This window comes from Thamnophis elegans, chromosome 8, assembly GCF_009769535.1.
Source record: "Thamnophis elegans isolate rThaEle1 chromosome 8, rThaEle1.pri, whole genome shotgun sequence".
Taxonomy (NCBI): Eukaryota; Metazoa; Chordata; class Lepidosauria; order Squamata; family Colubridae; genus Thamnophis; species Thamnophis elegans.
This window is the reverse complement of record NC_045548.1, coordinates 19,314,283-19,337,377: the sequence shown is the minus strand read 5'-3', so window position 1 is coordinate 19,337,377 and position 23,095 is coordinate 19,314,283. Positions and strand designations below refer to the sequence as shown.

General features: G+C 39.7%; 1 protein-coding gene across 1 annotated transcript; it reads left to right on the top strand.

The window, feature by feature from the left end:
- Positions 1 to 1,567: 1,567 nt before the first annotated feature.
- On the top strand, positions 1,568 to 21,973 carry LOC116512405 (homeobox protein Hox-B5-like). The gene is given in 5 exon segments (XM_032222875.1): positions 1,568 to 1,951; positions 1,954 to 2,047; positions 19,514 to 19,611; positions 21,209 to 21,294; positions 21,943 to 21,973. Coding segments are annotated over 5 exon segments (693 nt in total).
- Positions 21,974 to 23,095: the final 1,122 nt, after the last annotated feature.

Here is a 23,095-nt window from a genome sequence, read left to right as displayed (position 1 = left end):
AGTCCTCTGCCAGCAAAAACAGAGCTTGGTGAGGCTGCACACTCAATTTTTGCTGGCAGAGAACTGCAGGAGGATGTCACAGCCTAAAACGGAGTGCAGGTGGGCTGCACGTAGTGCCCACAAGCTAGGTTATCACTGGCAGAGGGCTGTAGGAGGCCATTGAAGCCAAAAACAGAGCCTGGGAGGCCTGCATGTGAACCTCTCGAGCTCTGTTTTCACTGGCAGAGGCACCATGGATAAGGTGACCAGATTTTCAGATTGGTAAAGAGGGACATCTTTGACCGGGGGGGGGGGGGGCTTGATTAAAAATTTTATACGGAGCAACAAAAATGTTCATATAACGCAAAAATAGTATTGTAATATTTTTTTTATTTCTACATAACTACAATTTACAAATATAAATTGTAACTGTTGCCAAACATCAAAATTTTGATCACGTGACCATGAGGATGCTGCAACGGTCGCTAAGTGTGAAAATGGTCGCTAAGTGTGAAAAATGGTCATCAGTCACTTTTTACAATGCCATTGTAACTTTGGTCACTAAGCCCATTATACCACCTTTCTTGCCACAGTTCTTAAGTGAATAACTGCAGCTGATAAGTTAGTAACATAAGTGATCTGTGATAAGAGCCTGGAGGAAACACTTTGTGGCTTTGAGGTGGATAGAAGCTACTTGAGATCGACCAATCAATCAGTCTCAAGACGTGGAGACTCTGGAAAGAGTGCAGAGAAAAGCAAGAAAGATAATTAGGGGACCAGAGGATAAAATATATGAAGAACAGTTGCAGGAATTGTGGATTTCTAGTCTATAGAAAAGAAGATCTAGGAGTGACATGATGGCAGTCTTCCAATATTTGAGGGGCTGCCCAAAAGAAGAAGGGGTCAACCTATTCTCCAAAGCCCCTGAAGGACAAGAAGCAATTGATGGAAACTACCCAGGGAGAGAAGCAACCTAGAACTAAGGAGAAATTTCCTGACAGTGAGGACAATTAACCAGTGGAATGGCTTCCCTCCAGAAGTTGTGGGTGATCCATCACAGGAGGTTTTGAAAAAGATAATGTACAACAGTTTGCCTGAAATGGTATCAGGTCTCCTGCTTGAGCAGGGGGTTGGACTAGATGACCTCCAGCTCCGGTATTCTGCATTCTTCTCTAAGAAAGACAACAGGGGCTGGAAAGTCCATTTAGTGGCTTGCAATGGCCATTGCAACCCTCATTCCACAATGTCGGTGTTGCAACTGTTGACCAGGGCTCTGGTCAAATCAGAATTGAGCTGGAGGGGACCTTAGAGGTCTTCTAGTCCTTCCCCCCCTCAAGCAGGAGATCCTATCCATTTTAGACAAGCGGCTGTCCGGTGCCTCTTCTTAAAATTTGCTGACCGACTCTGCGGCTGAGCTGAAGCCGGCAAAGCCCAGCACCCCTGCCTGCCCAGCTGAGGTGTTCCTAGCGGGGGAGGGGGAGGGGGAGGCACTGCCGCTATAACTCATTAATACATCATAAATTCTCAAGCACGGGGGCTATAACCACCACAAACCCCACAAATCAAGCCCTCCAAGATACAAACCCACATGAGTTATTACTTTGTACATTCATTCTCAGGACGCTACCCTAATGCCCCAGACTATCAGCTGTTAAATTATGGGACGGGCAGATCCATGGATGGATCCTATAGAGATCCAGGCAACATGCATGCCGGCTCTTACAGGGGATACAAATACAATGGAATGGATCTGAGCATCAGCAGATCAGCCACCACCACCTCCTCCTCCTCCTCCAGCCAATTTGGAGCGGTTGGCAAGAGCTCTCGTGTCTTTTCTGCCCAGGCAGCGCTCGAAAGCAGGTTAAGAGAGGCGTTCAGCTGCTCCTTGTCCTGTCCCGAATCCCTCCCTTGCACAAGCAGCACCAGTAGTGGCGGTGTCAACGAAAGCCATGGAGGCAAGACAGCCGGGTCCTCCCATGCCAACCAGTAGCTTCTGTCGGCGCAGTTAGCGTCACCGCGTTTGCTGAAATAGACGAAACCAGTGCGTCCTCGCGAACCGAAGAGAGAGGTGTTTCGCTGAATGGCGGCCGAGTTCTAAACTGCCGGCATGACTTTGAAGTGCTGGATTGCCTTCTGCGCGGGCCGACGTGGAAGGCAAGTGGCAAGCTGCATCTGTCCGCCCCGTGCCAACTCAAGGAAGCGATTGACGTGATGTGCCAGGGCCTCGAGGCTGTTAGGGACTGGATGGGGGTTAACAAGCTTGTACTCAATCCAGATAAGACCGAGTGGCTGCTGTGCTTCCCTCCTACTAATTGGCCAGGTGTTCCATCTCTCAGGCTGGGGGGTCAAACAGTATGCCCCTCAGACAGGGTCCGCAACTTGGGAGTCCTCCTGGACCCACAGCTGACTTTTGAACACCACTTGTCAGCTGTGATCAGGGGGGCATTTGCCCAGGTTCGCCTGGTGCACCAGTTGCGTCCCTACCTGAACCGGGAGGCTCTCACAACAGTCACTCGCGCCCTTGTGACCTCCAGACTGGACTACTGCAACGTGCTCTACATGGGGCAGCCCTTGAAGAGTATTCGGTGACTTCAGCTTGTCCAGAATGCAGCCGCGCGAGTGATTGTGGGTGCACCTCGGTTCACCCACGTAACACCTATCCTCCGCGAGCTGCACTGGCTGCCTATTGGTCTCCGGATACGCTTCAAGGCGCTAGTCGTCACTTATAAAGCCCTTCATGGTATTGGACCTGGGTACTTGAGAGACCGCCTACTGCCAATTACCTCCACTAGACCAATTAGATCCCACAGACTAGGCCTCCTCCGAATTCCATCCGCCGACCAGTGTCGACTGGCGACTACTCGGAGGAGAACCTTCTCTGTGGCTGCTCCGACCCTTTGGAACGAACTCCCCGTGGAGATTCGTACCCTCACCACCCTCCAGGCCTTCCGCATAGCCCTTAAAACCTGGCTGTTCCGACAGGCCTGGGGCTAAAGATTCGCTGCCCCTATTTCGAATGGTATGACTGTTGTGCTTTTGAATTATGTATTGTTTTGTGTTGTTACTAAACTGTCTGTATCCCCCCTTCCCTTTTTGAGCTGTGAGCCGCCCTGAGTCCCCTTAGGGAAAAGGGCGGCATACAAATGAAATAAACTCAAACTCAAACTCAACTCAAGCCAGCACTTCAAAGTCATGCTGGTACTTTAGCGTGCCAGCAGGCAGGGCTGGAGCAAGCGAGCGAACATGCTCCGTCCCCGTGGGTGCATGAGCAGAGCACTTTTCCAGCGCTCCTGTGCCTGGAGAGCTCCCACCACCCACCTTCCCTATCTAGGGGCTCCTCCAGCAGAAGTAGCAGAGTTGCATCGAGCGCCGCTCTGCCTTCCTCCGCGCTCTTCCCGCCCAGACACCCAAAGCCTCCCAGCCCGCCCAGCGCGGGGCGAGTCAGCTGCAGTGCAGCGGGCGCGATCCCACCACCATCCGCCCGCTCACTCACCCCGCCTGTCACTTACTCTGAGTTCGGAGAAGAAGCGGCGGCCCCAGGTGGTTCTTTTCACGGAGGCTTTCCCACGGCTTGTCTGGAAGTGGGGCTGGAAAGGCGAGCCCATTCCCCTGCCCAACCACCTGCTCACTCGCTATGCTACCCCGCCCATGCAAGCGGCAGCGGATGGGCAGGGGAGCGAGTCGAAGAAGGCGCCAAAATTAAGTGGGATCTTTTGGGAATGGCCCGGGACACAGGAAAAAATATGAGAAGGCGTGCCTGTCCCACCAAATGCGGGACGTCTGGTCACCTTAACCATGGACTGGGCCTTCACTGTTTCCAGGGCACTCACGGCTAGATCTAAGCAGACCTGGGCTGCGGGCCTTGAGTGTAACACCCCTGCCCTAGATAGTTTGGTAACTTTTGCCCAGTTGGTGCTCTCTACGCTTGGTTGCTTTATTGCAGACATTTTATTGTCTAAACTAGGTAACATCATCAGTGTTTGGAATTCATGCATTAATTCACTAAGCATCTATTGCAAACCTGGGCGAACTGTTCCAGGTAATCTATAAAATGTGATCTTCTGGACAGAATCCTAATGCAATTTATAGAGGGCTTTCAAAATGGAATGGAAAAACTGACTGTGGCACTCAGCCCACAGTCACCTACATCTTCTATAGCATATTTAAAAAATATTTGTGCCTCTGAAAGTAGTTGCACAAGTAAATTAACATAATTATATTTAGTCTCATTTTTCTCACATCATTCTTCAGTGCAAAGGTGTAAAATATATATCTGTTGATTTAGCTGTATTTACAGTGAATGCATTTGGGACTGCAGCACGCAAAGTTTTCATACTGGCTATGATATAGTCAACATGATTTCCTTGATTATACTGCCCTCACATTTTCAAATTTTGAGGATTAGGGTTAAATAGAATGTCTGTACTCTACTCTTTCCTTTGCTACTTGGATTTACAGGCAGAGCCAAAGGAAATTTACCAGGGAGGTAAAGATAAGAAAAGCTTCCTGGACAAAAATCATTAAGTGAGTTTCAATTAGTATTATTTCTAGGGTAATTGGCGTATCAGATCATTTATTGTTCTTTTTCTTCTTCAATGAGCATCCAGTAACTAAAATCCCTATTCTTAATAGAGGCTAATTAAAAATCCAAAGCAACTAGCTCAAAGAAGAGTCACAGATAAATTTAGGCAAGTAGATAAAAGCCATCAACAATCAATCTGAATTTGGGAACATTGACAAATTTTATCGAGGTTCATCTTTCAAGAAAGCCACAGGAATACAGAAAAAGTTTTAAGCTAAATTCCTCCAGCTTTGAGCTTCCAGATATGTAGTATTTCTATTCAGGAAACAGCATGATTGCATACATTCACTTCTTTTTGTGTTCAATAGGAGCCGATGGGCCCTGGTGGGTAAAGACACCATGCAAACTGTGTAATGCAGAAGTGTAAAACTTGTGGTCTATGGCCTGGATACATCATGCTCTGGCCACCCCCACTCCCATTTTAGCGAAAGGGGAAAAAGTTATGATATTATGGTAATGTGATGCCGTGAGTTTGACACCGTTTATGTAATGCATGTAGATCAGTGGTGGGATTCAATTTTTTTTACTACTGGTTCTGTGGGTTGGTGGCAGGGCTGGATTTCAACCGGTTCGTGGCGGTCCCTGCGAACCGGTTGTTCGCCGAACCTGGAAGTAAGTAACTTCCGGGAACGGCGAAGGGCGCGCCCGCCCGTGGTCCTTACCCGGTTTTGACGAGTTCTGCCCTTCCACGCATGCGCAGGATGCATACAGCGCCTGCGCGATCATCCAGGAGCAGCTGGAGCGTCGCGCAGATGCTAGTACGCGTGCGTGCACCGTGCGCGTGCATGAGGACGCCGCCAGCCCCGTTCCAACCGAACCGGTTGGAACGGGGCGAGAAACCCACCCCTGGTTGGTGGGCATGCCTTGGTGGGTATGACAGGGGAAGGATACTGCAAAATCTCCATTCCCTCCCCAATCCAGGGGAAGGTTACTACAAAATCTCTATTTCCTCCTGCTGAGACTCAGGGGACAGAGAATAGATGGGGGCAGGGCCAGTCAGCAATGATATTTACCAGTTCTCTGAACTACTCAAAATTTCTGCTACCAGTTCTCCAAAACTGGTCAGAACCTGCTAAATATCACCTCTGATGTAGATCACATTGGGATTTGATGTTTTCTGCATTTGCATGAAGGTTTCTCTTCCTTTTTAAAAGTATTAAACCTAGGTGAGGATTGATATTGCTATTTTTACTTTTCTTTGGCCCAGAAATGGGAACTGGAGATTCCACCTAGGGCTGGCATCAACGTCTGCCAAATTTAGCAATATAGTTAGAGGTTCTCACTACATAGTTTGCATTTGTAATATTTGCTTGGTAGCAATGTGCAGCTCTTGGGCTATGGAAATTCCCATCCTATTCAATGATATTTTGGCGCTCTGTGGATTGACAACATTTTAGAAGTCCTGCCTTCCTGGGTAAATAATCTACTGGAGTGGAGGTTTCTTTTTTAAATGCTAAAGAAAATATACTTTGTTATTAAAGCCTAGCATTTTTTTCCTGTTGAAATGTTTCCCATGGGGTCTTTCAAGCTTAATATTCTGCATTGAGAAATTGATACCTGAAGCTGGCATAAACTTAGGGATGCCTGGGAGAATATTTTTGGACAGGTGATTAATGCTCAGAGCTGGAATGAGGTTATAAAAGCAATTCCTAGAATCTCTGTCATAGATGATATAGGACAGGGAGAGTGCGAAATATACATAAATTCTGCATTTTTCTGACATAGTCCTAAGCAAACATGTTTCTCCCCAGTTTAACAGTTTGAAGTGTAGCTTGCATATAATGAGTCAAGATCTTGGCAGAGAGAGAATGACATTTCTGTGGCTACCAATAAGACCATATTTTCTAGCTTCCTTCAGATTTTAGCTCCGTTGAAGGAAATTATTAGACTTGTATATCATCCTAATCTTGCCAACTATTGGTCAGCCTCAGGCTTGCTGTTTTTGACAAGATATTTGAGTGATAGTAACTTCAATTATAATCTCATGACATGGATAATTAATATCCTCTCCCCCCCCCCCCCACAAAAAATCAGATTTGATTTGGTTTCAAGATTAAAATGGCATCTTTTGTGGATGGGAAAATAATGTTATATGTTTAAAAACATTCTTATGTACGTGCTATGGCAGGAGGCATAAATGCATCAAGAAGATGTATGTATGGTGCTATTTTGGTGTCACCATGGTTTGTTGTAGATGCTACCACATACTTATATCAATAGTTCTGAGTCAGAGGCTATTAATCCACTGGAGGAAAGGCTTGCTATTTTATGAGATGTAGACATCAAAGGTGGTATTCAGGAGGTTCTGTCCAGTTCTGGAGAACTGGTAGCAGAAATTTTGAGAAGTTCAGAGAACCAGTAAATACCATCTCTGACTGGCCCCACCCCATCTATTCTCTGCCTCCTGAGTCCTAGCTGATTGGGAGGGAATTGGAATTTTGCAGTATCGTTCCCCTGCCATGCCCACCAAGCCACACCCACAGAACCAGTAGTAAAAAAATGTGAATCCCACCACTCATAGACATGGCAACATACAGTATTTGGTTTCTCCCTTGTCAGGAGACAATTGATGCAGACTGCTGTGGCCAAATCTTGGTAATGATAAATGCAAAATGTAAAAACAAAAAACAAAAAACCCAACCTTAATGATTGGATACAGATAGAGGGGTTGTTTTTTTTTTTTTGGAGAGCATTCCTTATTTTAACATTTTCAGAATATAAATCCAGTACATTCCTTGTGGTGTGGCTTTGATTCCAATTCTTGGTAGTACAGTTTTCTTCTTTGTGTTTAACATTTTATCGGTCTTTAGAAGTTAAAAGTATGACTGCATTATAGCAGCAATCAAACTGACTATATAAATAAATATTTGGGGGGAAAAAGCCACTTTCCCAGAATGAATACAAAGGAGTCCTGTTTTCACTGAAAGTAACATTAAAACTTAGTTAAAGTCTAGGAATATGCATTTTTTGAAAACAGTATTTATTCTATTGGTATTTTTATAATTAGTTCTAAAAATGGCATTGCTCTTGGCTTAGTCACCCCCAACGCAAAATATTTTCTGAGTCCTAATTAAAGATTTTTTTCCTTGAAGTATACAGTTAGAAAAGCACAGCTTGCATTTCAGGCTTCACACTGAGTTTGCAGGCCTGACAATTACAGGAATGGTCTTTTGATGTAAGAAATAAGCAGATTTATTATGAAAGTGAAGAAGGGAATAAATATGGGATCTCATTATGCCACTGTCACAAACTCTTTTTATTTAGCTAAACAGAAAATAAATACATATTATTTTGCTGGATGGGAAACATATGTAATGCCATTTTAATTTTGGGATAATAATCTCTACTAGGCTTGCATATATTATATACCATGAAAACATGAATAACAGGATTAATTGTTTCAAGGAGGTGTCTTTTGGAAGATAACATTACTTTGTAGTTTGTTCTCCCATAGAAAAATGAATCTAAGACATTTCAAGTATCTCTACATTTGCATTTCCATATTTATGCAACCTTAAAGGAAATTTCACTAAACTCAATAGGGCATTGTGTGGAATTTGAATATATAATTAATTCCCTTCTCATCCCTATAAGTGATATATGTCTTCCAGAAGCCTGGAATTTTGAGAGTTCAGTACAATATCTTAGCTGCCCCTAGAATTGCACTCATATAGACACATATGTTGTTCTAGGATCTGTTGGAGCCACTCTCCCAATTTAGGAGTTACAACCCTGAGTGCTCCTACCATTACAAGGACTATTTTGACCTTTACTTCCCACCTCCCTTCAGGTCCTATTACTTCTCCAGCTTCTCATACTCCTTCCTGATATTGCTGTTACTGGGTACTGCTACATGTATCATTTCTATCTTCTGCTCCTTGTCTACCACTATGCTATATGGTTAATTGGATGGTACCTGCTTGTTTCTCTGGAGCTGAAAGTTCCAGAGGATCTTAGCCCTGATATTTGCCAGAAGCTACTTTGGCATCTCCCATATAGTAATAGCAAAAACACTTAGTCTTATATATCACTTCATAATGCTTTTACAGCCCTCTCTAAGCGGTTTATAGAGTCAGCATATTGCCCCCAACAATCTGGGTCAGCAATCTTGAGCTGGTGAGATTTGAACTACTGAACTGCAGCTAGCCTGTAGTACTGCACTCTAACCACTGTGCCACCTTGACTTTGCGAGTCAGGATGGACTTGGGCAGATCTAACCCAAGGTTCTATGGATTTGGTATTTAGTGCTGCTATGATCAATGCTTTTAGTTTAGTCTGTGTACATGCAATAAATTGGAACATTTAGATATAGACCTGATTGTTCATGCCTGAACAATCTTCTCAGACTAATGGCTTGCACCTGGGTAAAACTAGATAAGGTTCAATGGCATTCAAAGGAGGTTAGGGTTTGTTCTCTTGGGACTAGTACTCTAAATTAATTCCCCATTTGACTCCTCCCCCTGACTCTGCCTCTGTCTCTGACACAGAAAAAGTTACATCTCTAAATAATGTCATTCATATATTTTCCTGTAATAAACATATCTTGGTGTGTGTTTATTGGTGAGGATGGACAGACACAGTGCAAGGAGGCTAAATGCTTGGTAATAAGTCCTCTCTACCATGAATTATATCAGTCATAACTGACATTTATTTTTTGCAACTATGTGTTCATTCACTGGAAGAAGAGATAAAATATCCACAGCTGACAATTTACACATTATTATAAATCATCTGTGAATTTTCTGCATAGAGCTGTGATGAGTAACACAGGACCACAGGCTCCTGAAAACAGAGACTATGTGGATTTTTCATCATAGGAATTAACTGCTGATAACCCTTTTAAGACTATTACCAGAATAAGCTGTGATCCTTCAGGGTGCTACTTTTATAGTTGTTCTGGTAATCAGGTTGATATTTATACAATATAGTATTTTACTATTAGAAAAAATAGATTTATTCCTCTTAGTTAGTTTCTACATTTACCACAACAATGTGGAGAATTGGAAGGCTAGGATACTTGCCCTTTCATCCCACAACAACCCAGACTCTCCTCATGCATTACATGCCAAAATATATTAACATATCCACAATAATGGAATTTAGGGCTACAACACAGAAAGAACAGTATGATGTAGTTGTTAGAGTAGCTCTGGGCAGATCCAAATTCTGGTTCATTGTTAGATATGGAAATCCCCTCGCGGCTTTGGGTCTCTCAGTCTCCCTTAGCCCAATCCACTTCACAGGATTATTATTACCGAGAGATTCAGAAAGAAGGAGAAAATTCCTGATCTAATGAATAAAAGGGCAATTTTGTCCTTTTAATTGTTTTATTTAAAAACATTTAAATATCGAAGATTTTCCTTGAAAGGAATTATTTTTCAACTGTTCCTTGCAGTTTCCCCTTTCCCCCTCATTGGCACAATGCTTACATGGGTATTTGAATTTTAAAATGCAGAAGACCAACAACTTGCATACTTAGGCATTACATGTGATTTTAGTGAATAAGGCAAGGATATGATCCAGAGAAAGAAGAGGGAATTGCTCACACTTTTTAAAGATGAATGGTCAGAAACTGCAAACAATGCAATCGGTACTGACATTTAGTTATTTAAGTGGTATTCTGCTTTTTCTGCTCAAAGAGTTTTTCAGCAGTAAAGGATGGTCCAGAAGATGTAATGATGACCAAGACTAATTGTTTTCAAAAGAGATGATTGAATTTACCGTAGTAGATTTCTGCTTCTCATTCTGCTTGATATAAATTACCTCTGATATCACAAATAATGTCCTTAATAGTAATTGGCTAGGGTCAAAATGGGAAGATACTGAAATTTCTGTAGAAATCCAGTTAGCCACAGTGGGAACGGGATGCTAGACTAGGCAAATCTATGGTTTATGCCAACTCCCAAATTTCAACTGAAACTGAAAAATTATGTTATAAGTAAAAGGAGTGGAAGAAACTGCCTATCTTTCTGAGTTGATCAGACAGGGTCAACCATTATTTAATATCAACATTCATAAGTACATCAGTGGCTGAATTTGTTTTGCTCTTGTTGATCAATAATAATGAATAACATTGGTCAGAATCTATGACTGAATTTAGATTTAGTGTTCATGCATTTGAGTCCTTCTTATGAATTAAATAAAGTAATTGGGTTTATTCATTTTTTAATTTTTTTTTATTAACCCAGTATCTCTGTTTAAGCACACTTAATTAATGTCCATCTCACTTCCTTTATAATTCTAATTTGCATAAATGATATTGATGCATTTTAAAAACAAAACAAAAACTTCAAGAAAAGAAGGAAATAAAAATTGTGAATATATTAAATAAGTGCCAACATATATCATGATTTTCTGTTCGTACAAATTCTGATTTTTAACTGGAGATGTGGGGAATAAATGTTAATGTTTTTGGAATATATCAAAGGGACTAAACCTTCTGCCTTGATATCATCTTAATCTCTCATATAAAGCTTCTATGCCCTGTTTACTATTTAATTACTCCGTGGAAATGATTTGCTATGCTGTTCTGAAGCACTTTGGTTAATTTAGTAGCACTGTGGGGTGTAAGGGACTGTTGTAACTTTGTAATGTTCATCTGAGAACTAACTGGTGATATCAGTGCATATTTGCATAATTTTATAAAACTGTATTAAGGCTTACACTTTCCTCACTGCTGGAAACTGCCCAGAGGTTTGTCTAATAGCTAAATGTAGGCTATCACCTGCTGATAAAAGGGGAAACATTTTAATATATTTTGATGTCATTTGCCTAATTTGGGAGAAGGGAGGTAGCTGTTATTTTTTTTTATTAATATAACAACTTTAATAGAAGATTCTACATAATTCCAGAAGTATTAGAGTACTTTTTGATTAACATCGTTGTAAATCCTTTTATATTTCTTCTGATTACTCTCAGATGGTGAGCACATGCTGATTCTATTCAATAGATAAGGAAAAGGTAAAGGTTCTCCTTGCACATATGTGCTAGTCGTTCCCGACTCTAGGGGGCGATGCTCATCTCCATTTGAAATCCGAAGAGCCAATGCTGCCTGAAGACGTCTCTGTGGTCGTGTGGTTGGCATGACTAAACACCGAAGGCGCACGGAGCCCTGTTACCTTCCCACCAAAGTGGTCTCTATTTTTCTACTTGCATTTTTATGTGCTTTCGAACTGCTAGGTTGACAGAAGCTGGGGCAAGTAATGGGAGCTCACTCCATTATGCGGCACTAGAGATTCGAACCACTGAACTGCTGACCTTTCTGATCAACAAGTTCAGCATCTTAGCCACTGAGCCACTGCGTCTCATTATTCAATAGATGCTATGTGGTTATGCTATGTTATTTTCCTTATTGAATTTGGTTACATGGTGGGGAAAAACCTAGAAAAAATGATTAAGAAAAAAGAGGATTATAAATGGGCAACACTATGTACACATTCCATGAAATTATGTCAATCAGAAAAGTGAATTTCAGGGCAAAATTTAATTTCCAGTATCTGAAACTTCTTACCTACTGGAAGTTCAAAACCATCTCTTCTAACCTACAATAACTTTGTTTCCTTTTTTATTTGCATGTTTATAAGGCTGTTCCCTAAACCAAGTGTCCTTATTCATTTCAGAAATAAAGTAGTTGTTATGGGAATATTAGTAATTGTAGCATTAGAGTAGTCCTAAGAGAAACAACAACATAATTAAATTATTAACAACAGCAGAAGTAGTAGGTAGTATGCTCAAATACAACCATTTAGAAACAAACTTGTGCAATAATTGTCCTACTTCTCAAATTCTTGGTTGGAAAATGCAGACAATATTTATCTACTATTGAGATCGATCAAAGTTATCCAAGTCCATCAATGATATATCAGTGGTATCTTCGTATGTTTTGTGGGTATATTAAGGAGTCTTAAATACATTCCTATGCACGCATACACATTTTCTCTGTCTCTAGTGTTCTTATTAATTTCTCTCTCTCTTCCATCTTTCCAGTGTTTTCCATTTCTCTTATTTTTCTCCCATGTTCTACAGAAAACAGTACTTCTATATCTTTCTTTTTTTCCCTTTGATACCTTTTGCTGAGCAATACAAATATTGGGCTCAATTGTGGTCATTAGTCAAGGACTACTTTTAGAAGGAAACAATAGGTTGGATCTCTTGATTAAATAAAACAAAATCAATTGGGGTGGAGGCCAGACTGTAGATATTATACAGCAATAGCAGTAGCAATAGCAGTTAGACTTATATACCGCTTCATAGGGCTTTCAGCCCTCTCTAAGCGGTTTACAAAGTCAGCATATTGCCCCCAACAACAATCCGGGTCCTCATTTTACCCACCTCGGAAGAATGGAAGGCTGAGTCAACCCTGAGCCGGTGAGATTTGAACAGCCGACCTGCAGAACTGCAGTCAGCTGAAGTAGCCTGCAGTGCTGAATTTAACCACTGCGCCACCTTGGCTCTTGGTATATATAATTATATGGCCATCATTACAGCCTTAATGATGCTACTATACCCATTCAGGAATTACTATGATGTAATGGTTAAAATATTGGACTGAAATCCACTCGGAACTTCAGACGCACACTGCACAACTTTGGGTGAGTCTCCCTCTTTCAGACCTATCTCAAAGAGTTATTATTTTGGGGTGAAAAAAATGGAATACGGATGTTGATGCCAACTTGAGTACCTTATAAAAGATAGGATATAAATTAACTCATAAGCTAAGTAATGATCATAAATACTTAAATGAGAAATTATGAGAACTTTAGAAATGCAGATACAAGTATTATTGGGATGAAGGAACCTAGCTTGTCATTATTCTTATATCTCTTTCAAGCTAGCTGGTAAACAAGTAAAAACTAATAGTAGAACTTTGCATGGTTATCTGAGTTGTTGAATTCTAGCGGGACACTTGGTGAATAGCAATAGCAATAGAACTTAGACTTATATACTGCTTCAGAGTGCTTTACAGCCCTCTTTAAGCAGTTTACAGAGTCAGCATCTTTCCCCCAATAATCTGGGTCTTTATTAGTGACCTTTGTCCAAGTATAAGATGGTCAGAAAGGAAGAAGCTAATTACAGTGCCTTTTATAAGAATTATCATAGAGTTCATGATTATAGTATCAAATGAGCCATTTTTTAAAGTATTAGCCATATGTCTTTTCACAATATTAACCCTTCCTGCTTTCAGCCCTGATATTGATATCATGACCTTGAATTCAGTTACTAGCTGGCAAATTGCAGGGATGCTTCCCAGCTAATTCTACATGTGACAACATTTTCAGGCAAAGAGAAACAAAAGAGAACTGAATGAAGCAACACTCTACTGTCAATATTAGCTTTCTGATATACAATTCTAATCTCAGATGGATTCAGAACTGAAACTTGTGTGAGCTATATAATCATCATCACCACCACCACCACCATCATCATCCTAGACATTGTCTATCCGTTCCAGGATCAAGACCTCTTCTGCATGTTTCCAACCAATGCAGTCTTGAGCTTTCCTTTGTCAGTGGGCCCACAATACTTGCTGATGTTGTTGCTCCATATTGTTTTAGGTCTTTTCATTGATGTTTTTTATCAAGTGAGGATCCAGTGCACTACAATTGAACATTGAACATGTGTGTTTATTCTTCATGACTTCTTTGAAAGCATTTATAAGAAAGTAATTAAGTGTTTACAACTAATTTGAAAAGTACCACATTTCTGTTATGTGTTTCATAAGTTGGCATTTCCCTGGCAAAAACCTAATAATGTGATCAAAAGTACTTAAGTAAATGTAAAATATGTGGAGAAAGGAATATTAACTCAACTTAATAGTTAAATCAGGAAAGTTGGCAGAGTAATTGATCTCAAATTAATTCGCCTGCTTTTCTACAAAATGTGCAACTGAGCAGAAACTTTTTATTTTATCTGAAGTAGCCATTGGAAGAAAGGTGAACAGGCAAGCAAATTGTCCCTGTTCTTAATAACTGAACTGATATTTTCCAGATTACATTAAAGAGAAAGAAGGACTTAAGGTTAATTATAGACCAGCAGGCTACTGAGGAAATGTTACCAGTCTCCTTTGCAGTATCCCACAGTGTTGGCGGGTGGTTGTGGCACTAGATTAAAAACATCTAGCCTTTATTTATAAAGCTTGCATTTGTGCAGCTAAAATAAACTCACATGGATTAATTGATTGCCCATATTACAAACTTAAATGGCAGCCAATCCCCCCTCCCCCCACAAAAAACCCCAGTAAACATGGGGCAGTCATTAGCTTCACTGTCTCTGGAATCACTTCACTTATAATTGGACCAGAATACGTTATGTAAGGCTATGCAAATCTTCAAAGAGGTGCTTTGCTTTGAGTAAGGTTCAAGCATGTCATTGAAGCTCTACAAGAAGAACAATGGTCACTTTGCTTTTCAGAGCAAAGTGAAATAACATTATTTTACTTTGCTCTGCAGTTCTCCAAACTTGTCTTTCAGTCTTGGCCACATGACTATGCTTGAAAAAGCATTGCTTAGCAACTTTCAGGCCACAAGCCAAAAGACAACTGATTCAGAGAAGATATTTCTTCCCAGAATTTTCTAAAGCAGGGCTGGATGCATCACACACTGGTCACGCCCACCTCCATTTTAGAGAAGCAGAAAAAAGTCATGCTACATCATATGAAGATGTGATGAGAGGTTGAGACCCTTGCTTTAAAGCATTCAGTAAAACATGTGGAGGATATGTCACTCATCTCTTGAAGTGTAGCTCTTCAAAACTTTGCAAGCCATTTCAGAAAACTCTGGAATTTATCATTGGATATACGAAGCTTCCTTTTTTTTAAAAAAAAAATTAGGTCTTCTCCAAATTCCTGTTTAGCTTCTTCTAGGGCGTAATTCATGTGACAAAGTTTTGGAAAATTATTCAGCCAGAGATTTGTGTAAACTTCAGGTTTTATTGAAGGCCCTAAAACATCAAGCCATTTTGTATTCCAAGTTAAGGTATTAAACATCTATTTTTTTCTTTGAAATTATGTAATCTAAATAACACTAAGCCACTAGATTTTGACTATTTTAGAGGAGGAAAAAAGGAGAGAGTGCCTGCAGTGCTAATTTAGTTAAGATATAGGTACCATATTTTTACGACTATAAGACACACTGGAGTATAAGATGCATCATGAATTTGAAGAGGTAATTTTTTAAAAACAAGTTTTTGCTCTCTGCATGCCTCCCAAACTCTCTGCACACCTCGTTGTTGTTGGTTTTTTTTGCAAAAAAGAGGGGGGACAGGAAGAGCTTTGGGAGGCTTGTAGAGTGTTCCTGAGGGCTAGCCCCCCCAAAAAAACAAGCAAAAAATGCCCCCCCTTTTGCAAAAAACTGCCCATTTTTGCTCATTTCTGCCCTTCCCAGCCCCAGTAGCACTTTGAAAGCCTCCCAAAGGCTATGCACATCCATTTTAGTTAAATGGGCAGGGTTTCAGGAGGCCAAAAATGCTATATTCAGTATATAAGATGCACCCAGATTTTTACCCTCTTTTTTGAGGGGAAAAGGGGTGTCTTATGCTCTGAAAAATATGGTAGTTGTTATTTAATGACTGTAATTGGTACTGGTAATTTATTCATTAAGTAATATGGTCATTGTGAAACACACTGGATTTAAGACCTCAGTTCTGCTGCAGTCATTAAATGAATTGCTCATAGTCATTAAGTACATTGTAATGTGACTATAATCCGTGACAATAATTATTACTGGCTTCTCCATTGACTTTGCTTTTTGGAAGCCAGCTGTAAAGTTCACAAAGGATGAATACTTGATTACAGGCTGTTGGGACTGTTATTAAGTTCAAAGAATTGTTGTAAAACTATTTTTCAGTGCGGTTGTAAGTTTGAACAGTGGCTAAACAGGGCAGCCATTATGTGAGGCCTACCTGTAGTCAAAAAAGGCAAGTAGTTTAACAATACTGCAAAAAATTATTTATTTATTTTTATTTATTTATAAAATTTATATGCTGCCCAATCCCGAAGGACTCCGGGCGGCTTACAAAAAAGAGGGAAAAAAAAGGTTTAAAATCGCAACACCACATACATTCATTCTAATCGGGCTGGACCTCAACAGTGAGGTCAACAGCCCAAGGCCTGCCAGAACAGCCAGGTTTTTACAGCTTTCCTGAAGGCCATGAGAGTGGGTATGGTCCGGATCTCTGGGGGTAGCTGATTCCAAAGAGTCGGAGCAGCCACAGAGAAGGCTCTCCTCCAGGGGACCACCAGCCGACACTGTCTGGCTGACAGCATATGAAGGAGGCCCAATCTGTGGGATCTTACTGGCCGCTGGGAGGTATGTGGCAGTAGGCGGTCTCGAAGGTACACTGGCCCTAAGCCATGTAGGGTTTTAAAGGTAATAACCAACACCTTGAATTGCATCCGGAGACCAATTGGTAGCCAGTGCAGCTTGCGGAGGAATAACTGGAGAAATGAGTAAAATGTGAAATGAAGTGCCTATGAAAACATGTCCATAGATACAATTGGGAACAGTTTCTAAAGCCACCACAATGAAACTGAAGGAAGACATGGCAGCTTTAATGAGTCTGAAATAGGAGATTAGTAACATGATTCTTTTTCACAGAATATAATAGATATAATAGAATTCTTTATTGGCCAAGTGTGATTGGACACACAAGGAATTTTTCTTTGGTGCATATACTCTCAGTGTATATAAAGAAAAATAAAATAGAATACATTCATCAAGAATCATAAGATACAACACTTAGTGATAGTTATAGGTTACTAATAAGCAATCAAATCATACTAGGAAACAAATAAAACAATATAAAGTGTAAAGATACAAGTAACAGGGTTATAGTCATAAGAGGGAAGAGATAGGCACTAGGAAGGATAAGAAGAAGAATAGTAATACAGTCTCAGTAAATAATTTGACAGTGTTGTGGGAATTAGTTGTTTAGCAGAGTGATGGCTTTCGGAGAAAAACTGTCCTTGTGTCTAGTTGTTCTGGTGTGCAGTGCCCTAAGTATACAGGTCCTCAATGGAAGACAGATTAGTAGCAATTGTTTTTTTTTCTGAAGTTCTAATTATCTGTTGAAGTCTGTGCCTATCTTGTTGGTTGCAGAGCCATCTGCAGAGGTACAAATGACAAACTCAATAATTCCTCTGTAGAACAGAATCAGCAGCTCTTTGGGTTTTGAATTTGGAGGCAATTCCTCAAAAACTTTTCCACAGGTTTACAAAGTATTGATAAATGTTATTTATTCTTCATTGTACAATTCAGGATAACTTTCTCATAGGACAGATAGGCGTGGCTGTTTGGAACAGCTTCATGAAGTATTGAAATACTAGTTTTTCACCTGACCGACTCAGTTGCTTAATGAAAAAAATCTTCTAACAATGGGATTTACTTCTCTCTAAACATACATATGGAAAATTAAATGTTACATTCTTAGAACTTGGAAACAATTTTCATCAAATTTTGAAAGTTTTTTTCAAAGAAAACAAATCTCTGATATAACATGTTTTCATACAGTCTGGTTTGGTTTATTCACTTTTTGAGGATTTCATTTATTTGGTACTTGAGATGAACTCTTATTTTTTGGGGTGGGATGGGGTGAGGGAATAAAAATGGTAACATTTTTTAATTCTGACATGTATCCCTGGATGAATATGAGCAAATGGCACCAATGCTGATCAAGTAACCTTTTCCATCTGTCCATAATTTAGGAAGCCTCTAAGTCATCGTTTCACACACAGCTTTGCATGCACATATTTCATAAGTGTCCTTGATAATATCTATCTATCTATCTATCTATCTATCTATCTATCTATCTATCTATCTATCTATCTATCTATCTATCTATCTATCATATTTGTATAACTACTCATCTCAGATAGTGACTCTGGATGGTTTACACAGTAAAACAAAATACATAAAAATAAAACACTTAGCTAACAAATAACAAATATCCAATAGGCTCCACTCAATCATGGGATTCCCAAGCTCATTGAGAAAACCATGTTTTGAGAACCTTCCAAAAGATCAACACAGCTGGCTCAGCCTCATTCAGGGGGAATTATGTTCCACAGGGTGGGGGGTATGGCAGAAAAGTCCCTCCTCTCAGAGTCCACCAAACCCTAGCAGATGGAGTTTAGAACAAGCCTCTCCTTCTGGACCTGATTGGTCAGGTAAATGTCATTGGGGAGAGGCAATCCTTCAAATAACCTGGTCCTCTGCAGTACCTGCTTAGTTTACCCATCACCTACTTACCTGTGGTTCTTACTTCCAGCTGTTGCTTTCCAATCTGTTGCCTGAGATTCCTGCTTCTTTGCGCTTAATGATCTAAAAATCTTGTGGTTATGACATCAACTGGAACTGTGGTATTGCTGTTGCTTACTGATGCAGTCATGTGCTATTCAATTTTAAGATCACAGTAGAAATTCAGGACCAACTGTCATCATAACCTAAGGGCTACCTATCTGTATGTCACATTGTGACAAATGTCCAGAAAAAAAATAGAATGTGTTATAAATTCCTTAAACGGATGGCTAAATTCTGTTTATATGTTTCTATAAGCTGTGAAAAATAAAAATCAATGTCTTAGAATATAAAAGAGAGATCTACCAAGATTTAGTAAGATGAAAATAGGCATAATCCAGTCTAGAATGACAAAAATGTGTGATTCATACAATTACTTTATGCATGGCCAGTTTCCCTTTTGGTTCAATCCAAAAACTCTATATTATCAGTTCATGTAGCATAGTAAACCTTTACAAAATCATAAACCAAGCACATTTTTGTATCTATGATGAAGCCACATCATTGTATCCAAATCAGCCTTAAGCTCTGTTAAAAAGAGTCAAAACTTCATGGTATTGCTCATATATCTGCTATGGTACATGATTTGAAATCTGAGGTTGATGTTCTACTCTTCAGAGTTTTAAATACTCCTTATTTTCATCCTACTCTTCCAAAATAGAGGAAAGCAAATGTGTTATGCCTGAAGGACACACCTGCATTAGTTTTGAAATGAGAGTGGCAGAGTTTTATTGTGATAGTGATGATGCCAAGCAGGAGGTAGAGCTGGATTTCGCAGTCTCTCTTTTATATATATTTGGGGTGAGGGCATTTACTAAAGTTAGTATATGGAACATCAAAGGATTTAAGGTACCTATTCTAGAAGTTGCTTGCAATTCCTGTACTAAAGTGTGAGTTTAACCCTGGGAGATAGGAGAAAGAGCTGCAAATTAGACAATGGTCTCATCAACAAATTTTAAATTCAAAGGAGGAGGACTGGTAAAAGCACTTCAGAAAGGAATCCTCTCAAGTATTCAGAAAAGTATGAGTGAAGTAGAGAAAGGATTCTTTTAGATTTGTAAGATTATGTTAATGTAACCTTGCAATAAGGAAAGAATTAGCACTTCTGGTTGTGTTTTTCAACTGGATTACTTCTCAAAGCTAAGAAATTCCAAACTGAAAAATTGTGCTTCTGAATTTTCATAGTGAAATCTTTTGAGGGTTCCAGGGGCAAAAAGGAGCTGTCAAATGCATACAAACAATAAGTTATGCACAAGAGACTGACCATCCCTCTTCTTAAAGGATAATGTAAAAGTGGGCCAGTTGATTCTATAAATGTTTTCAGCTCTGTAGCCAGATATGTTTAGACTCTGGAATTAATAATTTGTGTGATGAGATAAGGGCTGCTTCAAAATATTGCAAGACATTCCTGCTACATTTAGGATTCTCCCATTCTTTCTAAGCAAGACAGTGGGTTTCTAATCAAAGTCCCATCCCGAATGTAAGGCTAATATGGACTTGTATGTAATATGATAGGAATTGTATACATTTTAAGATGAATTGGTTTAGATCTTTAGATCAAGAGTGGATAATCTTCTAGGTGTTGTTGGCTATGCCAATGAAGACTGTGGTAAAGTGAAATGCAATAATATCTGGAAGATGACATATTACTCATTTCTACCTCATTTGTTCCTTGATCTATTCAGTGAAGAACATTTCCATGGTTACATTGTCCATTGCAATGTGTAGCATGTAACAGAAATCTGCATGAAACCTCTTGTGCACTATCCATCTCTATGTATTCCGGAGCCAAGAAAACTGTTTACCGCCTTCACTTTTTTTGTCTGCTTTATCACAATGAATTTTCACAGCACTAAAAGTAGTAAACACATTATGGAAGAAAGCCAGGTGTTGTTTAAGTGTTGTTTTTGAAAACACTCCCATTGATCAGCTAGATTGATCTCCAGTTGGGTTTTGCAGCCTTTTAAAATTGGCTGCCATGAAAGGTGATCTGAAAATATATCAAAACTCTTGGAAGAGAAAAGAATAGTTGCATGGAAGAGATCTGTGTTAAATATAGGAGTTCTTTGTGTCTCTGTATTTTCAAGAAATTCTTCTTCATGAATATTTCATGAACATTCGTCAGAGAGGAGATCAAGTGGCAGACATTTTTTTAGAAAGTATGAGGCTAGACTGTAGAATCTCATGCCCCCCCTCTATTAAGGACTGCAGCAGTCAGGATTTTACAGGAAAAGGGGGTTCAGAATGCACAGAGCATGTGCACAGTGCTTGCTGAAACCTCTGATAGAAATTGTGTATGTTCTTGGGGCCATGTGGCTGTGGCCCATATGTTCTCTAAATCTCTTTCCCTCTTCAGTTCCAGATTATTGTACTGTACTATTCTCAGTGCATCCTAGCAGCTCATAAAGATATACTGGCCATTGTTGCAAGATCATCTTCAAGGTAAAAAGGCGGGAATCTTTCACTAGATCACATACTTTTTATGTTGAGACAATTGTATCATCTGGAAAACTTGCTTTATCCTGGATTTCTTTAGCACCTATGAACATTACAGAATTTGTTGAGAGGTGTGACTGAGTTTATTACAGAGTTAATGCTAACGCTCATTGCCAGCAATGAATTGCTTGTGATGTGAACTCTTTGGTTCTATTTATTCTCTTCTATATTTGCAAATGTTAAGTCATACTAAAATATTCTTGAGTTGTCCTTGAGAATTGCAGGGAAGTGAGATTTATGATTCCCCCCCTTTTTTTTCCATGTCTACTTTCAGTTTTCACCATTCTCATTGAGAAAAATATAAAATTTGCAAATAGCTACAGTACTATTATCTGAGATCAACACGAATGTTCTGTTTCCTGCTCTGTTTTTACATGTTGAAAATGTTCATTCACAATGAAACAAGGTTAGGAAACTGCAGCACACATATCCTAAAAACGGTATCTCTTAGTTCCATTTTCTATCTCCCTTTACCAGCTGTGGTTACACTTTTTCTAATCCCCTGATTCCACTGTCCATCTGTCACTAATATCCATATAATTTCTAGTCTCCAGTCTCAGTGCTCTTGTTGCTTATGTTCATCTCTATTTCAAGCTGTCATGGAACACTGCCAGAAGGTGCTTAGCAGAAGACAGGAACCTTTACATTTTGAACTGGTTTTGGACATCTAGACTGAATGAAAATCTGTAATGCAAAGTGCGTGATTATTCTATCCCAAAGGCAGGGGTGTCTGCAGGGGGGGGGGGGCTCAACAACATCAAAATGGCAGGCATGATGAAATAGTCAAAACAGTCATTTGTTTTTAAAGAACATCACATATATGCATACATATATACACACACAGAAGGCTTTGATTCCCCTCGTTGCACCACTGTTTTGACATCATTAATACCTCCCCACGACCCCCTGTCCCTGGCCAAAGGGTTACCAATATGACTTTACAATGCCTAATAGCTAAGATCTGCCAATTTTTGGATAAGGATTAGTTATTATTATTTTGTCTAAAATGTTTCTATTTAATCAATCAATCAATCATTGTTGAACTTTGGTTTTGTCACATTTTCAGGCTGATTCACATATTACTGAGAAGTTATATCTGTATATTCAGATCTTGCTTAATATTGTTTGGAGTTTTTTTCAATTTATAGATTATTGGTCAATGTTCAAACTAAGAAACATAAAATAATGTAAAAATATTTTAGAGTGTAAGTTTAAGGCATCTTAGGGAAAATTGATTATTTTGACAAGTTGTGATTATAGCAGATCCAGACATGAAGGATTGACAATGAGCTAAGTGACACATTATTTGGCTAAAGACAGATTGGGGGTTTCTTATATTTGAAGTCTGAAAGTCACGAAGATTGTAATGGAAAAAGGGGTCTTCAAATGGAGCTCATCTACATGATTGCTTGGTTGGGATTTGACTGTATAACTGATATTTAGCCTAGTAGGGAGCTAGATAATAGGATTTTAGCCCTAGTTAGAGGTATTGAAAAACCAACCAGAGAATGATAGATATTATGGGAAAAGAGAAGTCAACTTGGTTCAATTTTTACATTTGTCTGATATTTGGATCCTGATAGTTGGATTGTTGGTGATTAAAAATATTTATTCATCATTTATTTATTTATTTATTATTATTTATTATTAAATTTGTATACCATAGCTCCAAATGATCTTTGGACTAGCTTTGGGTGTCTCTCATTTTCATATTTTGGATGTCTTCAATCTCCATTTCTTGGGGCTG